This window comes from Panthera leo, chromosome A3 (genome assembly GCF_018350215.1).
Source record: "Panthera leo isolate Ple1 chromosome A3, P.leo_Ple1_pat1.1, whole genome shotgun sequence".
Lineage (NCBI taxonomy): Eukaryota > Metazoa > Chordata > Mammalia > Carnivora > Felidae > Panthera > Panthera leo.
The window spans coordinates 95,432,613-95,457,967 of record NC_056681.1 but is presented as its reverse complement, the minus strand read 5'-3'; the positions used below and the strand labels follow the sequence as shown (position 1 = coordinate 95,457,967).

The 25,355-nt window shown below is 43.2% G+C and overlaps 2 protein-coding genes across 14 annotated transcripts in view; one reads left to right on the top strand and one right to left on the bottom strand.

The window, feature by feature from the left end:
• The window catches only part of CTNNA2 (catenin alpha 2), a 1,100,619-nt gene that overhangs the window by 352,772 nt on the left and 722,492 nt on the right, over nucleotides 1-25,355 (bottom strand). The window lies entirely within an intron of this gene.
• On the top strand, nucleotides 12,144-14,882 carry LRRTM1 (leucine rich repeat transmembrane neuronal 1). Of its 4 annotated transcripts, XM_042932832.1 has the most exons (3): nucleotides 12,144-12,468; nucleotides 12,683-12,768; nucleotides 12,884-14,882. In XM_042932832.1, exon 3 carries the CDS (start codon nucleotides 12,943-12,945, stop codon nucleotides 14,509-14,511), a length of 1,569 nt encoding a protein of 522 aa, XP_042788766.1. In that variant the 5' UTR covers nucleotides 12,144-12,468; nucleotides 12,683-12,768; nucleotides 12,884-12,942; the 3' UTR covers nucleotides 14,512-14,882. The 4 variants fall into 4 exon arrangements, with proteins under 4 accessions (XP_042788766.1, XP_042788768.1, XP_042788765.1 ...); XM_042932834.1 differs by lacking the exon at nucleotides 12,683-12,768 and having other exon boundaries at nucleotides 12,144-12,612; nucleotides 12,920-14,882; XM_042932831.1 differs by lacking the exon at nucleotides 12,683-12,768 and having other exon boundaries at nucleotides 12,144-12,612.

The window sequence follows — 25,355 nt, the reverse complement described above, 5'->3', positions numbered from 1 at the left end:
TTTAACTTATGGTCTGACAGTTGGAAAGTTAGTGTTTCAATCTTTAGAAAAACAAAGTCCAGTTAGCAACTGCTCAGGAATGTAAAAGGTCAGTTTAAGTATGTGCCTAGCAGTTTCTACTTTAAAAATTGCTCTAACATCTAAATGGTGCTTCCTATTAAATACAATATTCTTTAATATTTATGTACTGTTATTTTAATTTTAAATTTCTATTTTTATAGGCAAAGGACAATTGAGCAGAAAAATGTTATGCTCTCTTCTCTCTCTAGCTATTCATGCTGTGAAGCAACCTGTTTTACTGTTTAAACCTGTGTTTGTTCTGTTTCAATTGTGCAGAAGGAAATAGTTCTGGCACCTTTAAAAATCAAAGATCTATCACTCAACAGGAGAACACAGCAACCAGCAAAGGGAATTATGAGGAATAGTGAAAAGATGCTGCACTTCTAAAACCCTATCAGACGTATGATTCACCTGGGGATCTTGCAAAAATGTAGATTCTGATTCAGTATATCTAAGGTGGAACCTATGATTCTGCATTTATGACAAGCTCTAGGTGATGGCTATGCTTTAGGTCCTTGGTGTTTATGGACCATAATGTCTGGGCCACATGGCTTGAGAAATTAAAATAACTTCAGAGCATTTAGTACTTACAGATATAGTCACATTAATCCACTGATATTTTATTTAACCTGTGAAAACAGTCATAAGTTCTTCCCCTCCTATCTAGAAATGGAACCTATTCCTCAAAGTCTTGAGTCAGGTTGACCATGTGACCAGCTTTAGCCAACAGACAACAATAATTTGCCAGAAGGTTAGACTTGAAAAGCACCTGCATGCTGGGACTTGCTCTTTTCTTCCCCTGTTGGAATCCTGTAATCACCCCATAATTACATCTGAGCTAGCCTACTGGAGGACAAAAGGTCACATGTAAGAGAAATGAGGGGTCCCAAGGGGTCACAGGCTATAGTGAGTGAGTGAGTCAGTGGGCCCCAGCCAATAGCCTTCAATCTCCGTTCCTGTGAGTGAAGCCATCCCAGATTACCTCGTCTCCAGCTAATGCTCCATTTGATCACAGACATTTGAGGGAGCACAATTTGTCCCATACAGAAGATTTCCAGAGCTAACATATAGAACCAAGAACTAAATAAAATAATTGTTGGTTCAACTGGCAGGCTTTTGGTTTGTTCTTTCTGTTTTTATGCAGCCTCTAATATAGGAACAGATACTTAAAGAAGGAGCAGTAAGGGTTTAAGTTAGAGATTCATGATACCATTATGCTTAAGACTCTTGAAAACTGAGAACAAACTGAGGGTTGATGGGAAGGAGGGGGGGGGGGTGATGGGTATTGAGGAGGGCACCTGTTGGGATGAGCACTGGGTGCTGTATGGAAACCAATTTGACAATAAATTTCATATTAAAAAATAATCTGTATGAAATTAACATATATGCATATCTAATACACAGAATAAGGAATCAATGTAAGTATACCTGGCTTCAAAGTTGATATTTGTCCCACTTGATACTATCCATTAAAATCTACAAATATATCATTATCTAAAAAAAGAAATTAAGTAAAAATTAAATGCACATGCTGCAGGGTGCCTGGGTGGCTCATTTGGTTGAGCATCTGACTCTCGATTTCTTTCTTTCCTTCTTTCTTTCTTTCTTTCTCTTTTTTTTTTTTTTTTTTTTTTTTGTCAAATTGGCTTACATACAGCACCCAGTGCTCTTGATTTCCACTCACGTCAAGATCCCAGAGTCATGGGATAGAGCCCTGCATCAGGCTAAAATGAAACTCTGTATACACAAAGGAACAAGAAGCAAGCTCTCTATGTACATCTCAAAAGTTACATTGATAAGACAAAGCAATATGAAGAACAATGTGGATATTGTGTTAAAAAATGATTCAAATATCTCTGAAAGTACCTGGGATAAACTGGTGACCTAAATTGCCAAGGCAAAAGATAACTGAGTGGCTGGGGGAGGCATGGGGGAGGGGTAAAGAGAGCTGCATGCCTGTTGGTAACTTTTGAATTAGAACCATATGAACATTTAACTCATTTATTTTTTATTTAAAAAAATTTTTTTTACATTGATTTATTTTTGAGAAACAGAGTGAGACAAAGCGTGAGCGGGGGAGGGACAGAGAGAGAAGGAGACACAGAATCCAGGCTCTGAGCAAGTGGTCAGCACAGAGCCTGATGCAGGGCTCGAGCCCACAAACTGTGAGATCATGACCTGAGCCGAAGTCGGACGCTCAACCGGCTGAGCCACTCAGGCGCCCCACATTTAACTCATTTAAAAGAATAAACAAAATATTAATTTTTACAAATAAAAAAAAAGACTCTTTCCCCTCCTTATCTTCAATCCATGTGGTATAATTTTGGCCTTATATAATAGAAATTGATGTAAGTAAGTATTGCAATAGAATTTGTACAACTTCTCTACTTTAATAATTCATTTTTTAATTTTTTATTTTACTATGTTAAATATTCCTGCTTAGAAGTTAAGTCACTTTGTCCAGGTCATATTGCTTGTAAATGGCAGAACCCTTTTCGGCCTAATATAGCATCAGAAGTTTCAAAAGTTTTTTCAGCAAGTTATTCAATGTCTCAGATTTTTCTGCTAAAATGCAAATATAGGACTGCGGTCTGAAGGACATGATCTCCAGTCATCACCTTGTTTCATGTTTGAGAAGGGAAGGGAAGGCCCATCCAGAAAGGAATGTTGGTCCCAATGACCCACTCTCGTGGGAGGATACACTCAACATCAGCCAGTCACTGACACACTCCCTAGACAGTGCCACTGCTGCATTTTTCCTTTGCAGGTTTACTCATTGTTGCGCACTCTCCCCTAGCGTCGGTAATCCTTGACCATCTGGGCTCCTCTCAAAACCTGTCAATGTCAGCCATACTTTTTTTCTTTTTCACAGCCACGTGCAATACATATTAATGCCACTGTCATGGCCTTGCCTGTATATTAAAGGCTGCTCACTCTGGACTAGGCAGTGTTTCTCAATTTTTTAAATTATGCCTCCTATTGAGGAAATCTACTTCTTCTGCTCCGTCTCATTCTTCTAAGTTGAGCAACTATTTTAAAGGAAGCTTTGCCAACTGGTATTCCACGAGCTGAATACTGTCTGAAATATCACTTGCTTACTAATATAATCCGATTTTTAAAAAGTAGAATGTGGAAACCTTCAAGCAAAACATGCACTTTGCATGTAGCACGGGCCCTGCCATTCCCTGTCATCCAGCTGCTTCCCACGTCCACATTACCTTACTAGATGATGAAGATGTACTTCTGACGGTACGTTAGCTGCATTCTAATCTCTCTCACTGGGGATTGGCACTTACTACTGCCACTATAACCACCACGGACCTTCCAGAGAGTCCATGATCTCTATGTCCAGCTATAACCTCTGTTTCTATTTTCAACTGCTTACTCTTAGCTCCAAATATTAGAGTTTGCTTCCACATCTTACTCTTCCTTGCATTCCATTTACCCTAGATCAACCCATTCTATTGAAGTCCTCTTAAATTAAATGTCTGAAAAAGTACCATTTAAAAGATTTCAATCCAGGGCACCTGACTGGCTCAGTTGGAAGAGCATGTGGCTATTGATCTCAGGGTTGTGAGCTCAAGGCCCATATTGGGTGTAGAGATTACTTAAAAATAAAATCTTAAAAAAGTGTTCAATCCCACTACAAAACTCTTATTGTACCTGGCCTGCCCTATCCATCCCTAGTGTTAACAGAGTAAGTCCCCCCTGACAATATCTCACTTGGGCAGATGTGGTAGCCTTCCAACTGTTCTCCTTCCTTCCAGTATCCATTTCCCTGCCCTTCACGTTCAAGGACATCACTTCCTTCTTCCTGCATTCTGGAAATCATAATCCAAAACAAAAGTCTTACCAGTCTCAGGGCACCCGGGTGGCTCAGTCAGTTCAACATTCAGCTCTTGATTTGGGCTCTGGTCATGATCTCACAGTTCCTGAGATCAAGCCCCATGTCGGGCTCTGTGCTGACAGTACAGAGCCTGCTTGGGATTCTCTCCCTCTCTCCCTTTCTCTCTGTCCTTCTCTCCCCACCCCTCTCTCTCTCAAAATAAAATAAGTAAACATTAAAAAACAAAAACAAAAAAAGTCTTCCCCATCTGGCTAACACTCCAGTCTCATGTCTTCTCACACCTGTGCTCCAGATATCCTATGAATCTCAGAAACCCTTATGTTTTTTATTTTGTTCCCCCACCACACACACAGATTTTGCCTACTAATTGGAGTGGCCTCCATCCTTTCATCTAGTCAACTCTTCCTCCTTTTTCCTAGCTCCTCTGGGTGGCCCTGCTCAACTAGTTTGACAAATCTCTCCAACCACCGCTCTTGTTTACATCTTTGCCACAGCATGAATCATATTGCTTTGCTACCCATCACCTACACTCCAGATCTGAGAACACCAGAAGCAGGGACTATATTTTATCAAATTCTGTGCTTCATCAGCTAAACCTCCATTTGACTTAAACTAAGAAAAACAAATACAAACAGCAATAGACATTTATGTTAAGTAATTAAAAGGCATTCTTGGGGCGCCTGCATGGCTCAGTGGGTTAAACGTCCAACTTTTGATTTCAGCTCAGGTCATGGTCTCACGGTTGGTGATACTGAGCCCTGCAACAGGCTCTATGCTGACAGCATGTAATCTGCTTGGGATTCTCTCTCTCCCTGTCCCTCTGCCTCTCTCTCTCAAAATAAATAATTTTTTAAAAAAGGCATTCTTAAGATATCTATGGGAGACTAAGAAGTGGTTCCAGGAATAAAGACATAAATACATCTAACTGGGCAGGTAAATTTACCACAGAAGTTTCATTGCTTATGGATGGTGGGGGATTTCCTACACAAAATAGATCTTTAAGAATGTCATGTATAAACGGCATTAATCTGTATAAATTCAAGTCCAAAAGTTGGGTTAATATATTGTGCCTATATGTGAATGTAACATAAAGGTTATTTATATTTAGCTCAGATTCCATTGGCTGCTGATTAGTCAAGAATTTGAACCAGCCCATAAGCTCTATTTAACCAAGAATCTCTGTGAATCCAGAACTGTGCCAGACCACATTAAGAAGAGTGTGCATGTGTACCAGTGCTATGTGGTCATTTCTATGCTCTTTATATATGGTCTCTCATATCTGATCTTCTTCCACACCTTTAGAGGTAGATATTAGAGGGTCCTAAAAGCAGGAACATAATAAGTCTGATCTTAGAGAACTTCATTTTATCAGCAAGGACAAAATTAGCAACATCTAGAAAATTCTATAAAACAAGATAATTAAATGTCAAGATGTATCAGAGACAGAACTTACTACAGAATTAAATTGCTTTCTTTATTTGTGGCTAGGATGAGGAAGTAAGACTTGCTAATACCAAGCAGAAGAACTATGTTGTCCACCTATCTTCATAAATTCTTGGGACCTGAAAAAAAAAAAAAAAACAAGTTCTTGCACCTGTGTCCTACTGTAGGGCTTAAAATACAAACCTCAGAATCACTCCTTGGTATGGTGAGAGCCAAGTTAAAGTCAGATGTTCCTGTGGACTGCAATTAAATAGATGTTTCCAAAGCTGTCTTGGCACATTGGTCTGGTGTTAATAGATGTCCTAAATAATTGGGTGAAACCAAGAAAAACAAGACTTCTTGCGATTGAAATAAATAGTGTATTCTGAATCTCAAAAAACATAGCACAGTCTGGTGCATTTCGAAAATATATTTAAATATTCTTATCTCAACAGAGCATGTTAAGTAACACTGCATTAAACTATTTTCAGACATTAACACGCTTGTGAAAATGATTTGTCTGGCCAGCTACTTAATAAGGTGTGAGAATGAAATGCTTGTGAACTCCCAGAAGGAACACTGAAGACCCCAAAGCCCAACTTTCCATCTGAAGTGGGAATGGACTCTACAGGAAGGAGTGAAGAAATGAGAATGGGAAAGATGGATTGTTCCAAACCACAAAGAACAGATTCACATAGGGATCTCAGCCAGTGCCCGACTCAGATGAAGGAGAGGGGACTAAAAGATGTTTCTGTTTGTGGTATGGTGAAGTCTCTGAAGGAGAAGAGAAGGCAGCAAAAGCACTATTGAGGATGAAATGTTCGCCACCTTGTCAGAGGGACAATTTGGCATTACGTACGGGAAGTCTTTTAAAAGTCCCCACTCTTTGGTCACCAATTTTAGAATTAAAATTTAAGGACACAGTTGTCCAAACAAGCAAAGGAATATGTCCTAGTCCATTCAGGCTGCTATATAACAAACTACCATAGACAGAGTAGCTTTAACAATGAACATTCATTTCTCACAGTGTGGAGGTTTGGAAGTCTAAAATCAAGGCGTGTGCAGATTTGGTGTCTGGTGAGAGCCTGCTTCCTAGTTCACAGATAACCATCTCACTGTCCTCACATGGCAGAAGGGGACAGAGAGCTCTCTGGGGTCTCTTTTAGCAGGGCACTAATTCCATTCATGAGGGCTCCACCCTCATGACCTAATCACCTCTCACATCTACCTCCAAATAGCATTAGATCTGGGATTGGGATTCAATATTTGAACTTTAGGGGGATACAACCTTCAATGTATAGCAGTCTATGTACATGGATGTTCATTAGGGCCATTTTATAATAAAAGCAAACAAAAACATAAAATATATTATATAAAACTAACATGTCCATGAGAAATACATGCAGATTAGTAGTGACAGGAAAACGGAGGAGTGAAGTAAGCTGGAAGACGCCTAAAGCTGGCACATACAAAGGCTATATACTTCTTGCTGCACCAATGATAAAACTAAGCCTTATTAAGAGTCCTACTAAGTGCTAGGTGCCAATAGGCACAGACTTTGCCTTCTATGTGTTTGTAGGAGATAGAACAGATTTAGAAGGGGGTTTTGTCCAAAGTCTACCAACAATCATGAGCAATCAATTAACATCACTGACCCTTCAATTCCTCAGTTATAAAACTAGGGATTCAGTGACCCCTGGGTTCCTTCTTCAGGTTAGAATTTGTGAATGCTTCAATAGAAAGCTTCTCAAAATTTAATATTAGCCCACAGCCAATGGTAAAATGCAGATGTGATGCAGTGGGGCTAGGAAGACACCTGATTCTACATGTCTAATGTGCTCCAAGGCTACGAGTCCTCCAGGGGCTTACACTTTTGAGTTGCAAGATACCAATGTACATGGTGTCACTGAATTTAAAATAGCTATCCTTAGTCCTATTTCACTGATAATAGAGCGACCTGTGTGGGATCAAATGGGCAGAAAATGGCAAAGCAAGGACCCCAGTGGAGATCTTTTCACTCTAGTCTCCAAGATGTTTAATGTCCCATTCAATTCTAAAATACTGTAGTTAGAAATCACTGCCACACTTATATAAAGGGAACAGGACCAGGCACAGGGTTGGTAAGGACAAGCTGCTAATGGAGCTCAGAAGAATGAAAGATCTCTTTACAAGGGGATCTGTGAAGAAGCCATAGAAGAAATTTCACAGCAACCTTGAAGGACAGCTAGAATGAAGGTAGAGGAGATGGAGAGAGGATACAGCAGTTCAGTATAATAGGACATGATTAGAACATATGGCGGTGCAGAGGGAACCTGCAGAGAGGGGCCCTGCATAGCACAACAGGTCTCTTGAATTAAGCCAGGTATTTATTACAAGAGTCAAAGATTACTCTCAAGCATTAGACCTTAGGGACTAGAAGAACATAGCAAGTTCAGATTATCACAATGGTATTGGAAGCCCTTTACCAACTTTTTCTTCTTCCAACACCACAGAGATTCCATTTGTCTCTGTCTACCTTCTTACCCCCAGTGCAAAGAAACTGACCCAATCAAAAATATTTAAGCACTCCAGTTCCCATCCTTATACTTACACTTTTACAATTCTACCCCTCCTGTCAGTGCACCTATATCTCAAGTCCATAAACTCCTTCATAAGCTTTACTTCCATCCAATGAAGACTTTAAGCACTGGCCCCACTGTGACCTCTCAGTTCTTGTCATTTGTATCTTCTAGAGACATTTACTCTCAAGCACTGGGAAATGTATAAATATTGGCAAAGTTCCTCAGTGTCTGCTTCTCCTACTCACCTAAAGCTCCTGGAGGAAAGCACTGAGTCAAAACATTTCTTGGGTTTACCCCCATAACTCATACCATGTACTGAACATGGTAGTTATTTCCTTAGTTCTGTCTGTACTACTACCTGGTTTTAAGAGGAAGACAAAGTTGGATAAGAAAAAATTACCTCCCCTCTTTAATTTGTTTCTCCTAAGTAGATCTCCTGAGAGAAGCCTTACAGCCCTCACCCTTTGGTCCCACATCCATCTTCAGAGGCATTTTGTAAAATGCCAGCTCTACACTGTATACCTACAGAAACAACAGAGTTAATTCTCTCCTTCTGAAATTATGACTCCCACCTTCCTCCCCTTCCTCTAAATGTTTCCTTTTAAAGAAAAGCTATGGTTCACTGCTACTGAAAATTAAAGACAACAGCATAAAGATCAACGTCCGAGCTGGTGCAGACGATGACAGAACATTAAAATCACTGCTGAAATTTTTCTTGTCTTGAACACTGCCCAAGACTACTAATGGAAAGCCAATCCCCAGGATGCATGCTCACTTTAGACATTCTCCACTTGCACCTCTTGGTTCACAAACGATTTTGACTACAGTGAACAAACTGGAGGTGACCTTCAGTTGAGATGAAACGGGAAAGACATATCCCTTCAAAACTGTTTGATTACCCCACATACACACTCGCCAGCCCCCCATCACAACACAAAGTACCAAGAAAAAGCAGGAGGGTTTATTATGCAAAGGTTCATTTGTAAGGGTTAGAAGGGGAGAAACTGATCACCTCTTACTCTTCCAAGCTATATTCTGGCCCCTCCAGCTGCATCAAGCTTGCTTTGCTACAGATTGTGTTTTGGCAATCAGATCATATCCCAGCATTCCTTCCACTTTCCGAATCTACATTTTCAAGATTCTTATCCTTTCTTACTTCAGTTCTCAGTCACATGTTGGCATGATGTCTTGGGGCAATTTTCTTGATGCCTGACTACTGCACCATGGTGGTTTGGCAAAACAGGCATAAGCTCATTCCCCATACAAACATGAAAAATGTTAAAGATGTTTTTAAAGCATGTAAAGTATCTCTCATCAGCATCCAACACTGAAGGAGAAGACATTTGCCAACAGAAACCTGTGGTTAGCCAGACTAATCAAGTATACACTATAGCCACACTATACCCTGAATCAGATGATCTCATGAGACAGGTAAAGAGATATGAAAGATCAAACATGAGAAAAGAAAGAACTTTAGGTGAATTCTTTTCTCTTTTTACTTTTTAGTGTGTTGGACCCTAAAAAGCATGGAGTTAAAACTGGTGAAAAACAGCCTATATCAACTTGCTTGTGGTGACTCAAAAGTTGTCGTTTCTCAACTCAACTTTGCTGAAACACTTGATTCATGTTGTTCTTATTTAACCTAATTTGCATTGATTTAATCAGTGCTGGTATGCTTTAAATACATAATAAATTGGGATTCTGCAACTTAGATGACTTAGAATAGCTAAATTTCAATAAAGCTCATTTCAATCTGTTAATGTATACAGTTCTGCCAAGGGGTTTAAAAGCACAGAAAAGATGCAAACTTGCCACATTAGAGGTGGGAAAGGTTTAAAGATACCATCCAGATGAAATGATTTGCAGGATAATAATATGAAAAGCAATACACACACACACACACACACACACACACACACACACACACATCTTAATTACAACCTAGACATTTCTTCTATGTTTTGAGTAGCATACTTAGAAGAAAATTCACATATAAATGCAGGGAATTTAATTTTATTCTCTTTCCTCCTTGGCAACACTCAACTCTTTTCTGCCTCTCTGTACCAGCTCTACAAATCAAGTGACATCCAAAGTGGGACCTCTTCTTGCCCATTTGGCAGGCTCCATCACCACCTTGCCAAGCCGCCTGCATTAGTAGGATTTTCTTCCTAGCAGCCATGGGGATTGGGTGGCTTATACTCACAGCGCTTGCTGAATGGTTGGCTAGTGTTTACTCCTGCCTGCCCCCGCCTCCCCCACCACCCTTTAGAGTTTATGGCTCAATCAGCCAGCCTGCTGTCAGGAATAATTGTACTGGCAAGAGGTGAAAACACTTGATGGTGAAATTGTTTGTCTGTTCAAGTGTTCTGCAGTACCTTGCATGTACAAGGGTGAAACCTGAAGGTATGGAGTCCACAGTCAGGCAGGAGACAAGAGGGACGAAGAGGCAACCATCAAGGATGGCAAAGGAAGAACACTACTTTGGTGTGGGATGGCAAAAAAAAAAAAAAAAAAAAAAAACCATCTGTGTGGGTAACAAGCTGTGAGACTTCAGGCAACTGCCTGATGTCTCTGTGCCTCAGTTTCATCTTGTGCAAAATTCAGGGGCTTGATTTTCTAATGTCTCTTCTAGCTCCTAAGACAACATGTGATGCTTAGGACATCTCACCTTTGTTTTCCTTCCAATAAAATGATACATCTCAGAAATGAATACCCAGGGCACAGCTCGGATTAATACAAAATGTAATGATTTGTGCCCCTGTTCATATGACTTTTCCTGGAGTACGCCAGTCTTTGGTGACTTTGATTCCACTGGCAAGTGCTTTCAGCTTGAGTGATAAAGCACAACCCAGTACTCGTCCAAAGTCAATTCAACTTGGGAGCTTTGGTAATTCACCTCATTCTTAATCATAGTGAGTACCAGTACAGATAATGCCCACTCACTTTCCATCCCTGACAGGCAGAAATGATAGAATTTCAAAGGAGGACATGGACATTCACATTTGATTTCCCCTATCCTTGGGCATCTCTGCCAGGAAGATAGGCTTGCCCACACTCAGTTCCAGAAAAGTTTCCCTCTGCCATCTCTGAGGACTTTTTTTTTTTTTTTAACATGACCAACAGGTTCCTGACAATAGACATATAGACCCTCTCCAGGTCGAAGCCAGTTGGAACAAGAGAGAGAGAGAGAGAGCGAGCGAGAGAGCGCTTATTATGAGAACCCCAGCTACAGATGACTGTGAGTGGAAATAACCAGGCAAAGACTTCTCTTCCTAGTTAGGAGAGACAATTTAGCTACAGTCTGAAAGTTTAATTAGGGGTGCGTGATGGAGGGGGATAGGCTTCATTATGGTTTAAACTACCCCTTCTCTGCCTATTCTCTAGTATATTCTCCTGGAGTGCTACAGGGTGCTGTAATCACCATGTGCAGCATGTTAGGGCCAGCCCTCCTGAGTGTCATACAGCAGAATCTTTCTAATCCACCTGGGACCTTACAGACATCCTTGGAGAATGGTGAAGTCCTGGTAGGATTTCACGCAAGACTCCGTGCACACAGACATATGCTTCTAGCACACTGGGTCTCATACCACCAAAACGGGATGGCTTCCCAGAACCAGTGGATTTGGAAAGCTTTTCCCCATCCACCACTAAAAAGGGCTGGCTGACTGCAGAACTCCAGTGCCTGTAAGGAAAGGAGGAAAAAAAAAAAATCTTAGCCAAGCCCCCACAATCACTGCTTTACTCTATCTTCTCTCAAGTTGCTTTTCTGAAGCAAAGGACCAAATGTTGATTTCTCTACAGATTCCTACGTGTCTCTTACACGTAGACAGCTTTAAAGGGGGAGGGGGAGCGTCCCCAAAAGGGAAGGGGGAGAGAACAGAATATTACAGTTTCCTGCCTGGAAATACCTTGTCGTTGATGATGCTACCCCATACCTCCATCCCCTCTCCCCCTTTTTTTGAAATACGGACCCCCCAAAAAAACTGAAAGTGTTTTCCGTTTCATCAAAGAACATATATTACTTCAGTGGCTCGGTAAAATGTTTGGTTTTGTGCCCACCCCTTTTCAATCTGCCCATGTCTGAGGTGCTCCGGGAAGACGCACAATCGTGAGCAGCTTACGACACTCAGTGAGCAGTAGGTGCCTGTGCAAGCTCGCGCCGCACACAGCCTGGCGGAGGGAAGGAGCTCGGGCGCCGCTCCCCGCTCCCCGCCCGCACCACCCCGCCGCCCGCAAAGCATGAGCAAGCCCGCTCTCCGCAGCCGCCCCGGGCGCGAATGGCAGGCGGTCTCCGCGGAGTAAAAGGTGGCACCGGTCAGTGGTCCTTTCCAATGACGGACATTAACCAGACTACCAAATCCAGGGGAGTCGTGAGCCCCGAGTTTGGAGTTTTTTTGGTTTTTTTTTTTTTTTTTTTTTTTTTTTTCCCCCACAACGTCACAGTCCGAACTGCAGAGGGAAAGGACAGCGGCAGGAAGGCGAAGCCCGGCGCCGGCACGTAGTTGGGAAACTTGCGGGTCCTAGAAGTCGCCTCCCCGCCTCGCCAGCCGCCCTTGCAGCCCAGAGCCGAGCAGCAAAGTGAGACATTGTGCGCCTGCCAGATCCGCCGGCCGCGGACCGGGGCTGCCTCGGAAACACAGAGGGGTCTTCTCTCGCCCTGCATATAATTAGCCTGCACACAAAGGGAGCAGCTGAATGGAGGTTGTCACTCTCTGGAAAAGGGTGGGTAAGACACTTTTTAATTAAATTCTTTCCCGAAGATTTTTTTTTTCCTCCCTTTTCTTTGCTGCAGCATCTAACATGGACCAAATCACCGTCTCTTTGATCTTTCCGTGGCTGTGAACTTTCTATGCTGCCCAGCTTTCTGCATGCTTAGAGGTGAACGTGTGGCTTTGGGGAGGGGGGTCCTTCTTTATTTCAATATATTTATTTGATTTTGCCCTTTTCTCCCCCTCCCCCCGCTCCCCCTCCCTTGGAATAAAATATGATGTAGATTTCTGACCGAGCGCTTCCAATGGACATTCTCCAGCCTCTCTGGAAAGATTCTCGCTAATGGATTTCCTGCTGCTCGGTCTCTGTCTATACTGGCTGCTGAGGAGGCCCTCGGGGGTGGTCTTGTGTCTGCTGGGGGCCTGCTTTCAGATGCTGCCCGCCGCCCCCAGCGGGTGCCCGCAGCTGTGCCGGTGCGAGGGGCGGCTGCTGTACTGCGAGGCGCTCAACCTCACCGAGGCGCCCCACAACCTGTCCGGCCTGCTGGGCTTGTCCCTGCGCTACAACAGCCTCTCGGAGCTGCGCGCCGGCCAGTTCACGGGGTTAATGCAGCTCACGTGGCTCTATCTGGATCACAATCACATCTGCTCGGTGCAGGGGGACGCCTTTCAGAAACTGCGCCGAGTTAAGGAACTCACACTGAGTTCCAACCAGATCACCCAACTGGCCAACACCACCTTCCGGCCCATGCCCAACCTGCGCAGCGTGGACCTCTCGTACAACAAGCTGCAGGCTCTGGCGCCCGACCTCTTCCATGGGCTGCGGAAGCTCACCACGCTTCACATGCGGTCCAACGCTATCCAGTTCGTGCCGGTGCGCATCTTCCAGGACTGCCGCAGCCTCAAGTTTCTTGACATCGGATACAATCAGCTCAAGAGTCTGGCGCGCAACTCTTTCGCCGGCTTGTTCAAGCTCACCGAGCTGCACCTGGAGCACAACGACTTGGTCAAGGTGAACTTCGCCCACTTCCCGCGCCTCATCTCCTTGCATTCCCTCTGCCTGAAGAGGAACAAGGTGGCCATTGTGGTTAGCTCGCTGGACTGGGTTTGGAACCTGGAGAAAATGGACCTGTCGGGCAACGAGATCGAGTATATGGAGCCCCATGTGTTCGAGACCGTGCCGCACCTGCAGTCTCTGCAGCTGGACTCCAACCGCCTCACCTACATCGAGCCCCGGATCCTCAACTCCTGGAAATCGCTGACGAGCATCACCCTGGCCGGGAACCTGTGGGACTGCGGGCGCAACGTGTGCGCCCTGGCCTCGTGGCTCAGCAGCTTCCAGGGGCGCTACGATGGCAACTTGCAGTGCGCCAGCCCCGAGTACGCGCAGGGCGAGGACGTCCTAGACGCCGTGTACGCCTTCCACCTGTGCGAGGATGGGGCCGACCCCACGAGCGGCCACCTGCTCTCGGCCGTCACCAACCACAGTGACCTCGGGCTCCCGGGCAGCCCGGCCACCACGCTCGCTGACGGCAGGGAGGGGCAGCTCGACGGCACGCACGAGCCGGCTACTGTGGCTCTCCCAGGCGGCGAGCATGCCGAGAACGCCGTGCAGATCCACAAGGTGGTCACAGGCACCATGGCCCTCATCTTCTCTTTCCTCATCGTGGTCCTGGTGCTCTATGTCTCCTGGAAGTGTTTCCCAGCTAGCCTCAGGCAGCTCAGACAGTGCTTTGTCACGCAGCGCAGGAAGCAAAAGCAGAAACAGACCATGCATCAGATGGCTGCCATGTCTGCCCAGGAATACTACGTTGATTACAAACCGAACCACATTGAGGGAGCCCTGGTGATCATCAATGAGTACGGATCCTGTACCTGCCACCAGCAGCCCGCAAGGGAATGCGAGGTGTGATTTTCCCAGTGGCTCTCAACCCGTGCGCTACCAAATACGCCTGGGCGGCCGGGGCGGCCGGCCAGCGCCAGGCTGGGGTCTCCTTGTCTGTGCTCTGATATGCTCCTTGACTGAAACTGTAAGGGGATATCTCCCAGAGACTTGACATTTTAGCTTTATTGTGTCTTAAAAACAAAAACGAAATAAAACACAACAAAAACCCTGCCCCACAACCTTCAGGACAGTCAATCTTAAATTTCATATGAGAACTCCTTCCTTCCTTTGAAGATCTGTCCATATTCAGGAATCTGAGAGTGTAAAAAAGGTACCAATCATTGATTTTTTTTTTTTGTAAACTAAAATGTTTAAAATAAAATAGCATTTACAGTTTTTACAGACTGGTGTAATCTAAATGAATTGTTACCTGTGTTAAAAGAGAAGGGAGAGTTACCATGTCCTTCCCTGGGGGGGGGGGGGTGAGGGGGTGGGGGAGGGGGCTGGGGGGTCCAGCGGCCAGAGGAAAAATCCAGAAATTGCGGAGTATAGTGGTCAGGCTCAATTTGAAATATTAAGAGGAACAAATAAAGCTCATCAGGTTGATTTATCCCCACATGACTAAAGACTGAGGGGAAAAAGCAAGACCTTTCACATTATCTTTAGGAGAGAGCAATGCAATCACTGTAACGCAAGTGAAAGGAGGGGGCGCTGAGGACTGAGCATCACTGCCTAGCCTTTAAGGCAGAGATCGTTACAAATAGCTTTTAAAAGGCAGTGCCAGACAGTTTGTCCTATGAGCAAGAAACGTTTTTGCACTTAATACAACCATCTTTCAAATCGGTTCAAAATCTCACCCACTAATGCCACTGGCTCGTAATTCTCCTGTGCCTTTGATTCACCAGAGTTGGTAGCATTTGTGCCCTTTTCTGTACTCTCCCAAGTGAAAGAAAGAGCCCCTCAGCTCCTGCTCACTCCGACCTGATTGAGGGGAATAAGGCAGAATCCAAATGTTGGCGGATGAAAGCTGTGCTTTCTGGAGCACATTGCGAAGACTGCAGCAAGCTTAGGCTCCGAGCAGTGAGAGCACACTCCTAGTTACTATGGGGAACAGTGAGAAAAATCCTACCTCAGGTTGAATGACTACTGGGTAATGACTTCTGGCAGGAGACTTTAGGGACAGACTTTAGAAGCAGTGGGGATGGGGTAGGATCGGGGAAGATCACCATTTGACCCTGTGTTCCAATATTACTGAGATGGGAATAATTTGTTAGCCCAGAACAGAAAAGCTGCCTGTTTTCAGCTTGCCCTTTTTTATAATGCCTGCTTTCCCAGTGTGTTTTACTTTTTTGTGTGTTGGGATCAATGATTGCCTCTCCCCAGCCTTCACAGGTTTCCAGGTCCATCATTGAGGTGCAGATTGTTTACTGGACTAAATTAAACAGTGGTAGCAGTTGGTGGGTGTGGGGATGGGAAAGAGGAGTACGGTGTATTGCATGGGAGGGGTCTTTCACTCGCTAGCACTTTAAGCAATTGTATGATGGAAATAAACTGTCATGGAGAGCAGATGGTGAATACTGAACCAACACCCATGCCCAGAAGTCTTTTTCAAACTCAGGTGCTCACCCCTCTGAAAGATCCTACAGCCAGGCATCTTTCTTTTTTTCCTTTTTTTTTTTTTTTTTTTTTTTTTAAGAGAGACATCCAAATAGTAGGGAGAGGGATGGGGAAAACAGACACACCACCACCTCCCAAATGCAAATGCCTCTAGCCACCTACCTAAAAAGGCAAAATCTGCTGTTTGAAATGCATAATGTCATCACCAGGAGGTTTACTTAAGCTGAGGATTAGTGATAGGTTTCTCTTCTACCTATGGAGAAATCCATTTTCCTAACAATACTGCATGTAAGAGGCCCTTTGGAGAGAAATACTTTGCAAATGTCTCTAATGTGTTAAACCTTGAGAGTTTAACATCTCTTTCCCTCTCCCTCTCCCTCCTCCCCCTCCCCTCTCCCAGCTCATTCTTCCTGAAGGAAACTTCATCTTCTTTGTTTCTAATTAAAACATGATATAATAACATACACTGTGCTTGTACCACTTATTTAGGTTAGAAGAGAGGGGCTTTATTTGCTAACTTTGAGGAGAAGCTTTTAGAATGAGCCTAAGCATGACAATTTGGAGCTGCCGTTTTAAACAGCGTATCACTGGGCAGGGGGGCAGGGGGAGCAGGAACTTAGGGATCACTTAGGGATGTGCCATCTATAATTAAACTCCAATAAAAAGACCTCCTCTAGAAGACAACATACCTTTTTTTGGGGGGAGGATGTATCCCAAATTGTGGCGACTGAAGAAAAGTTCCTTGGACTCCATTGGTTTAATCTCATAGGAAGGCTACTGGAATTTAGTACCAAAAGGTACTTCTGGCTCAGTGTATTAAAGGCTGTGTTGGTGTGCTTACAGCTATAGGGAAAGCTTCCAAAGGCAAATCCTTTCTGGGAAACATCAGAACCACAGCCGCCCACCCATGGAAATACAGATATTAGAGACTGTAGAGTTTATCGCTTATACCCAAGACTATTTTTTTCTTTCGTTTTTCTTTTTTTCAACGTGGCCATAAGAAAAAGCCAGAGAATAATTGTGCTTTGTTTTATGCTGCTGGCACCCCTGCCCCCCATATGACTAAACATCACATGTGTAGATCTTAAGTCCATGTAAATGTAATGAAAGATCACTGTCAAGAGGAATCTTCAGTCTGCTAACTGGAGAGCAAATGCTGGCCACAGAAAGCTGTGTTCTTATTCTGTGTGTCTGTATATCTCTGTTTGTGTGTCTTTGTAGAAGATATGTTTTCTACACAAACAGGAATTTAGCTCACACCATTTTATTCTCACGCACCTCTTGCTTTGAAGAAGGGCTGGGGAAGGGGAAAGCCAAGAATAAGGGGGATCAGTAGTTTTAACTAAGGTTTTGTGACACTTGAAATCTTTTCTTTCACAAATTAATTAATCTTTAAGCTTCAAGAAACTTGTTCTGACCCCTCTAAGCAAACTACTGAGCATTTAAAAGAGAATCTAATTTTTAAAGGTGTAACACCTTTTTTATGTGTTCTTCCCACAGAGGGTGCTAATATCATTATCCTGTGCTATCTGAAAAAAAAAATTTAAGGCCACAATTCATGTCTCTTCCTGGTCATTGTGATGGATTAACCCCCTATTTGTAGTACCTTCTCCGATGATTAAAGTTCAGCCCTAGTAAAGAGGTTTTTCGAATATTTATACAGAAAAAAAAGGTCTTTTCTGATGACAGATCACACTCTCACACCAGTCTTACCCCTGGTAGTTTTTTAGGTTGTGCCAGAGGGAGCAGGTTAAGTAATACCCATCCTTTGGCCTTCATTTACAGAAAAAAAACAGCCCTTGATGCTCAGACTTCAGCCAGGATGGTTGAGAACACCAGTCCCAGGCACAACTCACGCTTCCAAGACTGCAAAGTTGCCGTCACAAAGAAAAGAGGACTCCAGTAAAAGGAAACCTTTTTTAAAATTCATTTTTTTAAAATATTCTCCCACGCTCCTCAAAGTATAAGAGTGCCTTACCTTTTCTCCCTGCCTGCAGGAAGGCAGACATTTGGTATGACTTAGCATCAACAACACATTTATGAGTATGTGTAGGTAATTAGAGGGCCAAATGCCACTTGTTATTCCTCTCAAGTTTCTTAAGCAACTGCACACAGATCACTGGAGGGCTCAGGGGCTGGCTGTGTTTTTGGGTTATATTAATCGACTTGTCATCAAGTTCAGTGCCTGTTCTATCTGGCATAGCCACTGGTGGGTCACGTATTCTAGTAAAATAAAAGGCATCAGATATCTCTCTCACAGACAGCATTATCAAAAGACTGGAATGTATATCTTTTTTTTTTTTTGGAGAATGGGGAGTACAGTGTTTCTGGGTAGTCAAAATAAGCATCAATTATCTCCTCTAGGTAGGTGGTTATGTTGGTTGATTTGGGTTTTGTCATTGATGGAATGACAAATAACAAGGAGTTAGCTGGAAAATGACTCTGAAGCAGGGTCCTGAAATATATTTTCAGAGAAGTTTAGGGACACACACTCACACACATTTTGCACGCATAACACAGATATAACCAGGCATACAGATATATTGCCATATTTATATAACTACATATACAGTCACACACATGATGACATTACATAACTTCTTTCAGCATCAATTACCCTCCTACTTTCTCCTTCCATGAGCAAACTGTTACTCAAGAAAGAACCTGGTAAAATCAATCACAATTAAAATGTAAAGGACTGACGGTATTTTCAGGCATTAGATAATGTGTTGGTAGATGCTTTGCAGCTGGGGGATCTTCTGAGTGCCTCATACTGTAGGAGAGTATAAGCCTGCTACCTAATGGTAAGAGCCAGCAAATGGCAAGATACTCTTGTGAGAGTACCTTCCTAACCAATGAATTCCACCTCAGGGTTAGGAAACATATTTCTCCACCAAAAATATTCTTCTCTGACTTTTTCCCCAGGGATCCAAGAGGCAAAATTCTTACTCCTGACTGGGCACAATCTTCTGGCCTTCCTCAGTGGACCCAGTTTTTGTAGGTCTTTGGTGTTTTGGTGCTCACAAGGCTAGGCACTATCTACTACACCCTTAAGGTTTAGTCAGAGATATAAACAAGATGGAGGGAATAAAATCTATTGAGTATGGGAGCCTTTACCTAGATTTCAATATGTGTGAGAGAGAGAGAGATGCTAAGAACCTTACCCTTACATGAGGAACGTAAAGTTTAGAGACGTTAAGTGCTCTGTGCAAAGTCACCCGGCTAGTAATGGGGAGCACTGGTATTCAGTTTGGTAGCCTTTTTTGGCATGCCCTATTTCCTTTTCCCTTTAATAGTCACTCCCTCTGCTCCTCCACCCAGCAGAACCAAGGACTGGCACAGGACACATGCTCACGTATTCTTGTTGGATGGCATGGGTACAATGCTTGAGCCCAGGAATTTTCAGGATGACTTCACTTGCTCTGGCCTCTGTTAATTGGGTAATGTAGGACTCTACCAACAGAGGGTACCTCTCCACAGGCCTCCAGAGGCAAAACTGCCCAGCTGCTCATCCAGTCCAACCTCTCACCACACAATGATAGACACAGAGAGACTAAGGTATGGGCCTCCAGGTATTACTGTCGGAGACTTGTTGAGATTTCTTTCCTGCTCATTAAAAGGACTATGTCTCTATGGTTGTCAACCAGGGGCAACTCTGCCATGCACTCAACAATTGGTAATGTCTGGAAACTTTTTTGTTTTCGTGCATGGTGGTGGGGCCTACTTGCGTCTCATGGGTGGTGGTCATGGATCCTGCTAAACATCCTACAATGCACAGGAAAGCCCCTTCACAAATAATTATTTGCTCTAAAATGCCAAGAGTGCTGAGGTTAAGAACCTCTGCCCCATGGTGTAAATTAATGAGGTTGTCTACACCAGTGTGTTTGCTTGTGGCCGCCTTTCCGATGAGTTAAGTTTGGGTTCACCCAGATCTATTCTCTTTGAATCTTCCTCTCTCTTGCTAGAGAACTGAAAGTCTAAATTAAAACCCCTCAGGTTGGTTGCTAATCAGAGGACCTGTAGTTAGCACATGCTTCTCGGAGAACATATGGCAAAACTTAAATTAACTGGGACGAAACTTGTCAGAACCCTCAATTGACCCACTTTTTCTTAGCAATACCTCATTTAGGAAACAGGAGAAAAAAAATCAAGTTACCAGTGGATATTTACTTAACAAGAAGGAAAATGAGAAACATGATATTCCTTCCAGAAGATGTCCTGAAGTCTGAACAAACTGAGCTGACCTGCTTGGGCTTTCTCTTTCTCCAGCCAAGCCTGGAATGTCGCTGAGGTGGGATTGGAGTTCCCCTTTAAAAAAAATTCAATGTGCTTTGTCTAGTGAGTAGAGTGGATATATTGTTAATGAGGGAAATCACTGCAGACCTTAGAAACAGGACGGTCTAGAGATGCAGGCAGTGCAAAGTGAAGTGCATTTGGGGCCAGGCAAGGGACACAGGTGAATAAAGTCCATAGCCATGTGGCATTATGAGGGAATTGGAGAGTTCACTTAGAAACAAACCCATTCACATTGGACTGGCTCTAGTTAATCACAACACTTCAATAGGCCAGATCAAGCGAATGCTCTTGAAGTTCAGGGTCCAGAACTCAGGAGAGACACCTGGCCTTTAAACCTGGCTCTGTTACTCACATGTCGTGGGTTCATCTGGTAATCACCTTACTGTCACTTTGCCTTTAGGAGGATTCATGCTGGTATTCCCTAAGAACCCTTCCAGTTCTGGGCTTCTAGAATTTCTCAAGAATAAAACAGGAAACAAAAGTGGTTTCCCAGCTAGTGTCACTTAACCAGAAAATTAAAATCCCCCTGAACTCCCATTCCCCAGATGTTCTGATTTATCAGGTTTCCTACATATGAATGAGAAAAGGTAGTTAAAAAATCACAGAGACAAGGACTTCAGAGAGGAGGTAGGGATGCTGGAAAACAGATGAGAAGGCACAGCCATGTGTGGGTGGGAAAATAGGGTTTTCAGAATGTGCAGTAAGAGATAAAAGGAAATCCTAGCAAGGACTCACACTCACCCACACGTGAGACCAGAGGCATAGGGATGTGCTCTGAAGCAGGCCCAACAAAAAACAAAACAAAACAAACAAAAACAAAACAAAAAACCCTGAAGAATGCCACTGGGTAGGGGTGGGGTAGGGTGGGGGCAGGAGCCAGCGGGGAAGAAGTATGGAAAAATATTTGTACGAGTCTCCTAAAATAATTTACTATATTGTACATAGTTATAATTAATACTGGAGATCAGAGCCCTTTTGTAACATGAGAAGAGATGGGAGGCAAGGAAAGAGGGAGAAACTGAAATTTAGAAAAGTAACAGGCAAGGAGAGAAGAGGTTGGAGGGGGAGAAAGAGAGAAAGCAAGAGAGAAGGGAGTTTCAAGATTTGTGCTTTATATTGCTCAAATAATAATAAGTAGCTGTAATACACCAACTCGATTCCTTTTTAGTCATTTCTTTCTTTATTCTGGTCTACCACATTGGCTATTTTCTTCTTAATGTAATGTTGGGAAGCCATTCCTCCCCTACTTTATGAGAAAAAATAAGTCATTGTCTAGCCGCATCCTCCTTTCTCTTGCTCAGCCAGGAGAATGTGTCTTCACCCCGGCTGCACATTGGAACCACCTGGGAGCTTTAATGAACATGGATGCCTGGGTCCCTTCCCAAGAGATTCTGATTTAATTTACATGCAGTGTGGCTTTGGTGAGGAGATTTTTTTAAAGCTTCCCAGTTGATTCCAAAGTTCAGCCAAGGTTGACAAGCCCCGAGCTAGAGGGTCACAAGAGTCACAGCATGGGCAGCTGACTGATCTACCCCATGCACGGGTCTGACTACAGCTCTTCACACAGGGTGGCAGGTGGCTAGGCTGGATGGGGGTCAGTGCTAAGTGAGGAGACTCTCCCCCCACCCCCCGCAACTCCACCTGGTGGGGCTGATATTGTGAGCAAGATATGCAGGCATAGATGGGCTTGTAATTTGTCTCCAAGCACTCCATAATTTACAAAGTGCTGTTCACAGTTAATGATTTTATTTGCCTTAATTCCCCCAACAATCTCACAAGGCAAATACAAATTTGTCCCATTTTTTTTGTTTAAGACAAGAAGACTCCAATGTGAAGAGGCTAAGTTGCTTGCACAAGGTCAAGGCTATGGCCAGGCCTGGCACTCAGAACTGCCTCTTCTAATTATTTGTCCTTCCCCTTCTAATGCTTCCCTTTCCTTTCCTGCTAGAGATCCAAAAATCAGTCAGTCTTTCAGGAAGAGTCCTAGAGAACAGATTACACACATTTTCTTGCACCTTCTCTTTCTCCAACTGGAATCTGGCAATGACAACGTTTGGCATCACAGTCTCACGACTGCCTCTTTGATGCCCCGACCGCTGTCCCATGCCTGATACTCCTTTCTTTGCCCCAGGAGCCTCCATGATGGTTCAGAGACATATAAAGAGATGCCAAATCTTTCCAAATACCCCATCACCAAAAGTTCCGTTTCCGCTTGACCGCTGCCATTGACTCCTTTGCCACCAACACTTTAAAAACTGTGAAAATTCACTTGTTGGGATGAGCACTGGGTGTCGTATATAAGCGATGAATCACGGGTATCTACCCCCAAAACCAAGAGCACACTGTATACACCATATGTTAGCCAATTTGACAATAAATTATAGTATTAAAATAAATAAATAAATAAATAAATAAGTAAGTAAGTAAGTAAGTAAGTAAGTAAATGTGAAAACTAAGTCCCAGAAGAAAATTGATGGATGGATAGATGTGATAATTTGTGTTGTGTTGTGTTGTGTTGTCTGTGTGTCTGTGTGCTTTAAAAAAAGATCCTTAAAAAAGGATCTTTGGGGAAAATAAGAAAGAAATTGCTCCAGTGCTAGAACTTCAGGTACTGAAACAGCTGAGTGATGTATACTTGGACAAGAGATCCTCCCTTGTTCCCTTCAAATGAAACGACATAGACCACTGTTCATGTATAAAACCAGATCTGCCAGTAGTTTACGGGCTTAACATAAAGCCAGGATAAAGACTGAATCTTCCAGCATACTTTATCTCCTTAAATCAGTGTTTTCTTTAAAAATCATGTTTTATTAGGTGCTCCCCATCAGTGCATTTATCTTCAATGAAGAATTCTCAGTATTGCAAAGTGCATGTGGCAGAGGCCTCTATCTCAGAGACACCATAGGCAGCCCTGGATGGCAGTGCAGAGGCTCAGTCTCTGCCAAGCAAGGGCTGTATTACTCTGCCACAGAAAGGTCTGAAAAGTCAAGTTAGACACAAATAATGGAACAAAGCAACAATGTGCCTTCAGCTGACCAAGACAATCCTGTCGTTTGTCCCTCATTTGCAGAACCATGCACTCTATGGTTTTTGTCTTGCTGTCTCTGCTCCAAAGTGATTGCATTTGTGGTAAAATCCATATTTCCCAGTAACTGAATGTGTGTGTGTGTTGTGTGTGTTTTATTCTAAAAATAATAGTCCTTCTTAGAATTCAGCCTCACTCCTTTGCTTGTCATCCAGGTCATTTTTATCTGAGTTTCTCATATTGATCCTGTTTTACACACTATTCCAAAAATCATAAAAGTACAAAAGGAAAAGAATAAACATGCTCTAGGGGAAAAGAGTCTTGAGAAATCACACTACAACCAAAATGCAACTAAAGGTAACATATCACTCAGATTTTTAAATTCTAACTATATTGGTCAACTCATTCAAAGTAGCACAACATTTCTTATTGAGGGATTAAGTAAATATGTGCTGAATGAACAACAGAATAATGTAACTTAAAGAAGAGGAATTAGCAAGAGGACTGTGCTAAGAATTTAGACCCACCGGACTCATCATGAACGTGTCCAGAAGAGCCCTCCTCTTCTTTCTGCTCTGTGTATGTAAGGCAGCCACCCCCTTGGGAAGTGTTTATTATATATTGCCCTACTAGGTGCCTGGCAACCTGCTAAACCCTTAACTACCTTCTTAGTCACACCTTGCAATAAACCTCCCCCTCTACTTGTCCAGAGAAGTATTAATATCCCCATTCTACAGATAGGTAAACTGAGGTTTAGAGGGGTCCAATGACTTGCCCAAGGTTACTTACCATAGCAGGGAGTGTCAAGCACTTAACTCTGGACACATAATGGTTGGGTTCAAGTTCTGGCTGAGTGAGTTTTGCAAGTTACTTAATCTCTCTAACCCTCAGGTCCTTCATCTATAAAATGGAGATAGGACGGTCATGAGAATTATAGTAGTTACTCTTTGTAAAGTGCTTACAACAGTGCCTGGTACCTGGTAGGTGCTAGATAAGTATTGTTTCGTTTTATATTCTTAATAAAAGATAAATAAAACAGGGTTACATGGCCAGAGAGCTGTTGTACTCCCAGGTCATGCTATCCCCTTTCTCTTCTGTGATAAGATGATGTCTAAACCTTTGAGTTCCCGAGAGCATCGGATTCAAAAGGAAAAGGTAAGGAGGTAGAAAATGGAGTCTGAAGACACATGTGCCTTCCTTCACAGCTTTGCAACCCGCTCAGGCCTTGGCCTCTACACTCATGTTTGACTTCACTCTGGTTGTTAATTGTCAGCCCTGGTAAATGCACCCTCTACTGCAATATGAGCACGTGTGCAAGCGGGTTCGGCAATATCTTCCAATTTCTACATGAACTGAAGGCTGATGACCGGCATTGTTCATATTAGTCTTTGAAGATTCAACAAAACTCATTTCTACATCTGAGCTATTCCCTATCCTAGTCAATTCCTGAAGGTGGAAAGCTACTACACAGCTTGCAATTGTTATCCAGCTCCCAAACTCTTACTTAATATCAGCAATATTAAATCATACTGGCCCCCGGGACACTAAGCATACATCTTCAGCTGTAACAGATTTGCTGGTGTTTATTTAAAGATTTTTTTTTTTCTCTGTGTACTAACAGCTACAGTTTGATGTTACTGAAGCAAATGTAACAAAAGGAGACACATCTGAAGTGGACTCTCTCTTCTGGGAGAGGAGCTCATGTGTCAAGAGCAGCATGTAAGTTCAGTTTTGGTACTAATTTGCTGCTGGCCCTTGGGGAAGCCAGTGCTACCTGCCCAGGCCTTTCTTTTCTTGTTTGTAGTAGTGATTTTTTGCCTTTCCTTTTAGTTGCCCCATTTAGTAGGCAGGGAGAGTGTTAAGGAGGGGGAGGAGAGTAGGAGTAATTTCCAATGCATTCTCTTTTACTGTTGCTTATCAGCAGGTAAAATTG

Coding starts and splice junctions, on each gene's coding strand:
- LRRTM1 (XM_042932832.1), top strand. CDS start 12,943: ATGGATTTCCTGCTGCTCGGTCTCTGTCTATACTGGCTGCTGAGGAGG.